The sequence below is a fragment of the Halyomorpha halys genome, unplaced genomic scaffold (assembly GCF_000696795.3).
Source record: "Halyomorpha halys isolate HHAL.00 unplaced genomic scaffold, Hhal_1.1 Scaffold516.1, whole genome shotgun sequence".
Classification (NCBI taxonomy): Eukaryota; Metazoa; Arthropoda; class Insecta; order Hemiptera; family Pentatomidae; genus Halyomorpha; species Halyomorpha halys.
The window spans coordinates 531,484-539,207 of record NW_027115901.1 but is presented as its reverse complement, the minus strand read 5'-3'; the positions used below and the strand labels follow the sequence as shown (position 1 = coordinate 539,207).

The 7,724-nt window shown below is 29.0% G+C and overlaps 1 protein-coding gene across 3 annotated transcripts in view; it reads left to right on the top strand.

Annotated features, from left to right (window-relative positions):
• Nucleotides 1-264: 264 nt before the first annotated feature.
• LOC106683772 (zinc finger protein 711) overlaps nt 265-7,724 on the top strand; it is an 18,515-nt gene continuing 11,055 nt past the window's right edge. For 2 of the 3 annotated variants that reach the window (XM_067052902.1, XM_067052901.1), the window contains exons 1-6: nt 265-422; nt 1,302-1,379; nt 2,385-2,444; nt 3,213-3,272; nt 4,289-4,336; nt 7,206-7,253. In XM_067052902.1, the coding sequence (XP_066909003.1) occupies nt 410-422; nt 1,302-1,379; nt 2,385-2,444; nt 3,213-3,272; nt 4,289-4,336; nt 7,206-7,253 (307 nt within the window). In that variant the 5' untranslated portion in view covers nt 265-409. The remainder of the gene's footprint in view (nt 423-1,301; nt 1,380-2,384; nt 2,445-3,212; nt 3,273-4,288; nt 4,337-7,205; nt 7,254-7,724) is intronic. The other variant, XM_067052903.1, reaches the window with a different exon arrangement.

Below are 7,724 nucleotides of genomic sequence, written 5' to 3'. Positions count from 1 at the left end.
GATTCAAGATAATAATGGCTATCTGATTGCTTAATTATTAGTAATTACTTTAATTATTAGTGATAAGTGGTTTCTAGACCACAAAAAAGAAATTTGATTGAAGGAAACGATTGCGTTTCACCAATGAATATTATATACATTGATGATAAGAACATTTTTAAAACAAAAAAGTGCCCATTAGTTACATCCCTTACGATGGAATACTCCATAACATGATATTTTTTTAGAACCAGCCGCATACCAACTCTATGAAAAAAAATATTAAAGAACATGAACTTCAAGTTTGTTGGAGAGTGAAGAGAGACATGATTAACGTTTTTATCAGAACCTCGTTGGGGCGAAGATAAAAACCTTCATCATAGTTCAATTGTTCGTTGTTGGCATTAGGAGTCATATTTCGTTTCCTATAATGGATGAAATTGGTGAGAACTTCTTCTTTATTTCGTAATAATAGTTACTAATCGTTCCCAAATCTCGGATGATTTTGGTTTTTAGGATGTACAATCTTTATTTGGTTTTGGACCTTTTGTTTGTAGCTTCCTAAGATAACCTTTGAATTTTATTTTAATCATTCATTCCATACACTTGTGAATCACTTATGTTTATTTCAAATATGCTGTGAACTATGTTAAGGAACATTTTAGTACTCATTTTAATAAACTGAAGTTTGTGTTACATTCTTTACACATTTTATGAATAGTTGGGTAACAGTTTGCAAGTCAAGCCCTAATAGCTGTAAATTAAAAGTTTCTTATAATTCTTATTGCTGTAATTAGTTCATAGTTATCGATATGTTACACTGGCTCTGGCTTGTGTACAAACTCCTCAGTGGAGGTCTGGCGTTTAGTAACCTGAAGTATTTTGTAGTTTAAACTTTAAAAATTACTAAGAGTGTAATACATTTTAAAATTGCATTGACGTAATTTTACATTTTAATAATTTGATGGTGATTTTAAAAGGTGATGGACTTTTGGTAGCTCTGGAGTTTGTGTAGCGTTGTTTTGTAGATGTGCTACTTAGAGTAGTGTCAGAAGCTTGATATCCTGTGGTTGCCTTGCTTTTCTTACCCTTCAAACAGACACTGACACAACAGAGATCATGTTGGTTGATGTACATCAATATAGCAATCTCAAAATAGCAGCAATCGCACTAAAAATATTAGAAGACTTCCTGGCAAACTCGTGTGTTCGTTGCATCTGTTTATGCCTCCACCCATTATCTATTTCATTTTCAGTTAACTATATCACTATTATTATATTTTTACATAAACTGATTATCATCTATCTGGTTTTCATTTTCAGATATGATTGACACATTTATTTTCATTAAAGAAGAAAAGACAGATGAAGTCGAAGAAGAAAAGTCAGATGAAGAAGAAAGTAAGCTTATGCTTTTTAAATTTTTGCAGATTATGTAGTATCTTAGAATATCCTTATTTATATTTATATTGTACTATAAAATTATTATTTAATTAGTTCAGGGGTTTTGAAGTGACATGATTCAATTCTATCTAGATTAAAAACTGCATATATTTCCTTTTCAAACGTTATATGACGAGACAGACAAAATCTTTAAAACACCAACATTGGAATTTCAACTAACAATATAGATAAAAAACACATGCAAAGAATCTTCCACACAAAAATAGATAGGTACGTCACTCCTAGACCAAAGCGTTAATAATAAGTATATCCTCCCTCCTTGTGGTGCATAGGAGGTACTGAATGAACTCATAGTCAGTGTCTAATCTGTTACAATATATACACACATATATATATATATATATATTTTTATTAGAAAATATGGTGTAATGACCAGAATGGCAAAAACGTTAGAGTGTTAGTATAATAAAAAATTATTGAGACAAAATTGTTATTTTTAAAAATACTAAAAAATATCTAGTTAACAGCTATTTATTTGCCGATGGTTTACCCCACTTTTTTAAATCTTCGTGAGGGCTAAAAAAATACAAAAAAAATAAAATAAAATTTTTTTGACATTGTAGGATAACATGACACAAATTAAAATTAAAAAAATTATTTTAATCTATATATATTTATCATTGTCTTTTTTATATTATAACTATTTTTATTTCTTTTTGTTCATTTGTATATAATTGTCTTTTTTCTTATATTTACATAATTTTAACCCTATCTTAATTTACTTCTTTGTATCTTATTATCCTAAAATGTCAAAACAATTTTGTTTTTTGTTTTTTTGTATTTTTTTTAGCCCTGGTGAAGTTCTACGAACTGGGGCAAAACATCGGCAAATAAATAGTCGTTAACTATTTTTTGTGTTCTTTTGACCACAACCCCGACCATCTTTTTCATATTATATTTTTTATATGGACTGATTATCATCTATCTTGTTTTCATTTTCAGGCATTAATGACACTTTTATTTTCATTAAAGAAGAAAAGACAGATGATGTTGAAGAAGATAGTAAGTTTATTACTTATTAGAATTTTGACATATCACATATATCCACGCACACACACACTTATTTATTTTATTAGTAAAATATATTATCTGGGTGTTGAGTATTGTTATTATGGTTATTCTGTATTCATTGGGTTGCTATGGAAATATTACATAATAAACATATCTAACACAATTGAGTGAATAAGTATATATATGTATTATAAATATCATAAACTGGGTGCTCCTAGCGAATACCACTTTCTCAAAATATTACAAAAGAAAATAAATTAAAATTATATCACAATAGATAAAAAATTAAAATTAAAATAGTAAATATAGAGTGAATTATAGCATTTACTTTGTGCTGTTTTTTCTTCTTTTCCTACATATTCAACTGCTCTAAGGGTTATTGTGATGACAATGTTTTCTTGCTCAACAAGGGTTTCACAAAGTATTTTAACCCTTAAAGGGTGCTTTGGCAAAAAAATTTTAGGGACCACTGATATATATCACACCTGGTATAAATGTTACTAAACAAAATAATAGATTTTTGAATGGTTTAATTTTAGCCCACATGTTCAGATAGAAATGTTATTGATTCCATGTTGCTAAGTCATCGTTTTGTGACTTAAATATGGACCTAAATATTCAGACTGCTTTAAAAACAATTGTACCACAAATTTTTTTTTTTATCTTAACAAGGATGCTGAAGCTAAAAAGCTTTGGTAACCGATGTTCTAGTTAATACATAAACTGAACTTTTATCATCTATGTTGTTTTCTTTTTCAGGTATGAGTAACCCTGGTGTTTATATTGAAGAAGAAAAGACAGATGAAATTGAAGCTAGAAGTAAATACTTTCTTTTTTTCTTTAAAATGTTTGCACATCCGATAGTATCTCTTATTATCCTTAGTGTTGTGATTATCATTTCTGAAATTTTTTCTAATGAAGATTTATTCTTTCTTATTTATTATATTATTATTGAATTTAATTTCAAAATAAGTTTTAAGATTAAAAGTAAATTTTTAATAATACTATCCATTTGGCATTTTTCTAGTGGAAAGCATCGTGCTGTTATAACCGATAATTTACTGAAATTTTTAATATTGGTATTAATTCTGCAACATTTTTTTTTAATTAGGTGAAGATAGTTGATCATAGATAGATAAGAGAATATGTTCGGGAGTAGGGTCAGCAGAAAAACACAAATAAACAATACATTATTTATTTCTGCCGACATCCCAACCTAATTTTATTTTATGATAAGTTAATTTAATTTAAAATAATATCGTTTCGCCAGAATATCTGCCTATAACTGTTAGTTCTTTCTCTTGTATCTCATATTTCTTACTTTCTTCATTTCCTATTCTCCATGTTTCTTCTTCTCCCTTCTTCTTTTTAAGAATATTGTTTTTACATACGCTCTATTCTTAATTTAACTAATTTTTTGTGCTCATATATATATAAAACTAAAAGGTGTTTAATTTTACTCATCAATATAGCTTTGATATCACACATATTGATATCAATCTACTACTGTCTAATTCCATGGTTATTAATCAACCAGCTTATATTTTCAATTCATTGTTATGTTATATTTCCAAATTTATTAGTCTATTATTTATTTTATTTTTATGTTTCTCTGAATGATGGTTGTTATCTGTTTTTGTTTTTATAGCCCTGATAAAGACCTGAAAAGCCGGTCGAAACATTGACACAAATAAATCTTTTCTTTATTTGTTTTTCTGCTGACTGCACCCTCGCCCTCCTTTTTTTTAAGTGATTAATATTTCTAATATAATTTAATAATTATTAAACAACAAATGTTGACATTCCAAGAATAATTATTTTTTGTTTTCTTACAGTTCCCACAATTTTTATCAAACAAGAAGATGAATCACAGTTTTATTATGGTAAGTTGCAATATTAAAAATTAAAACATTATAATTGTTATTGCCTTATAGAAATTGATTGGTGGTCATGGTCAATATAGATCATATGGAGAGTGTTGTATTTGCTTAACTCAAAAAATATAAGGCTTAGTGTACTTGAAGGTTTGATGCTGATACCACCTCTGCTGTCTACATATGTATGTGTGTATGTATGTCTATGTTTTCTACACATGTCTCTCCAACTCCAAATCAGAAAAATGGGCCTTAATACAACTCCCTCCCATATTTTGGTCTTTCCTTTGGATATTTACCAGTTGACTTGGCATTTATTAAATTTTTAGGAATTCGGTCATCAGTAAGCCCTCCAGGTTCCCATACCCATTTTATTCTTCACTAGCAGATTCGGAAATGCTTCGCAAGTGCTGGATTTAGGGATGTAGATAGATTAATTGAATACTGATTGACCGTGTGTATCAGTAAATGGAATTTGGTCCGGGCGTGGTCAAATTCCATTTATTAATTGAATACAATTGAAAGTTTGATATAAATTAATATGTTTACAAAATAAATTAATGTTTTAATTAATTGCTTATATTATTTATTTAGTTTATAGCAGTAAATAGCATGATATAATTCTTTTCGTTCTGTTTTCTGTGATGATAGGGTTTAAGATGAATGGTCCCCCGAGTCAGATGGAGGGATTGCCTCCTTATAGCTTCCTGACACGCTTCCCCATCCGGGGTGGCTACCTAGAAGAGGTGACCCTAGGGTGTGTACTGTCATTGACCCTGGTCTATAGTGTGGTGGTGAATGTAGTGTGCTGTAATCTGTGTAAATGTATGAGCGTCAGTGTACTGTTCCCCCAACTTGGATGACCAGTGGCTATCTATGGTACTATGACTGCCATCTTCCTACGCCATTTAATAAAAATATGTGGTGAAAAAATACACACAACACAACTCAACCAATCTACACGCTACTTAGAAGTGGTTTAGGACTCTATAAACTGCAACAAAGGGCACACACCAGATTTAATTTAACCCATTAGAACCAGAGATATAAAACAAAATGTTTGAAAGGTTTTTCTTTATTCAAAACCAATAATTCGCTCTTATAACGGCATTTAATCTAAATTGTGGTAATAAGGTGCAGTAAAAAATATTTTAGGAGTGAAACTAAGTTCATATTAGTTTTTAGACCCATTTTGGATTAACAAATATCAGATTGTTATTACTAACGCTCTGCCTGTGGTGATGGTTTTGTTAGGTTTCAAGGAAAAGGTTTTCACTTCAATAAAAGAATATATGAAATCTTTTAAACCAATGTAGTTCAGTAAAACAGTAATTAGTTGGGATCATTCATCAGTCATAGTCTTGGAATGTTCCAAATATACCATAATTTTGGATTTAGATTAAATGTACATTCGGGTTATCAAGCTCAGTTCTATTAAATAGCTACGGAAATATCTATTTTATTGTTTAAGACCTTAAAATATGTATTATTTGATGTTTGGCCTGATAAGGGATGGAATATGGCTCTAGAAATAAAAAAGTTTTTGACACCCGTTTGCTTAAAACCATTTAAATCCATTTGTGGTATGTATTATATTAATATGTGATTGGTTTGGAATCTTATAATTACAATATATAAAGGATTTAATTGACATTTTCCTCACATGTATTTTTAAATAGACTATATTGTGTGTATGTTATATATGTATACAATTACTTTCTGTTTTAATATCTAATAATATAACTTAGTACATATGCATAGCGACTGAAGGTTCTTTATTTATTCCTAGAAAAGTTTTCTTCTTAATTGGAAGATCGTTGATTGACCATGTGTAATATATCAAAGGAGGAGGGTCCATGGGTGCATATAGTAAAAAAAACTCAATTATTAATTAAACTATTTAATGTGAGCCAACATTTCGCCCCTCGTTGCAGGGCTAAAAAAGATACTAACACTAAATTAAGGTAACAAAGTAAGAAAATGGATAGCATGAAAAAAAAGTAAACTGGGGTATGGCTAAAAATGATTTAAAATAAAATTTTTATTGTGAAAATTTGTATATTAATTAATGCAGAAATAATAACCAATAAAAAAAGTAGACAAAAAAGATACAGTATGCACTAAAAAATGGAAAATAAGAATAAATTAAAGGTGAATAAAAAAGAAAACTTTATTAAAAAATAAAAAAGGCACAAGAAAAGAGAAAACTTCTACTTTTTGTTATTATTTCCGTTTTCATTAATTATCTAATAATTTTTTTTAGTTATACAATAACTATGCCTTAGATTTTGGTAAAACTAAATGTGATTTATGAACCAGAAATCTAATCATTAATAGAAAATAAAAGTAAGTGGAAAATTAGTTAAAAACAGATATGAGAATAAAAATCATGAATAAATGGAAATAATGAACAAAATAGGACTCCCACCTTTCTGAATACAGGTAAGCACAAAAATGAAGCTGAAGGCGGATGAGAAGACAGACAGCATACAGGAGTTGAGTGATAGATAGTTAACTAATTCATTACTTTTTTTTTCCGGCCAAGACTCCCATTCCGGAGTCCTATATTGCCCAACCATGGTTGGGGGTCAAAGTTTTTCATTTTGTGGGACCGCCACAATGAAAAATGTCAACGTCCCAGGCCGGATTCAAACCAGCACTGCCAATAGACATCAAATTGGTAAGACTATGTCTTAACCACTGAGCTACGGGCGGCCCACATTACATTTGAAAGCTAAATTTCAAATGTAAGCATACTTTTGCTTTAAATTGAATAGTTTAATTACTATTTGAGTTGTTTTCTTATTAATTTTGTGTCATGTGTAATGAAATATTTTCTTTTCTTGGCTTGTTTAAATTACTATTTTCATGTTGACAGATGAACTTACGCCCATAAAACAAGAAGAACTACTGATCCAAGATGAAGGTAAGAGCTATTTGTCGTATTAACCTTCCACTTGGTGTGATATCAGTTAAAGTATGTTTATTAATAGCGCCAATTATTCTTTCTCCGTTAGGATTCGTAGATATATTTGTGTTGACCTATTTCATCGTTAAATCCATGAATAATTTATTTGTGAAATCATGAATCATTTATTGTTTCTAAATATTCATAGTTCTAGCGATTGTGCTAATTATGAATATTCCTTTTATCATTTAAATACTTTGCTAACTTAATATTATAATATTAAGGTATGAAGTCACTAGCAAATTTTAGTTAATATTTTTTAATTAATTAATTATTGGAATTAGTTTTAAGCTTTTAAAGTTAAAAATATTTTACTATTACAATTCTTGTTATACATTGTAATAATTAATCCTTAGGTTGCTGGACAGACAGAAATATGTTATAAAATTTTAATAGTAGCAATAATAAAAATAAAGTGGGTTCTATTTC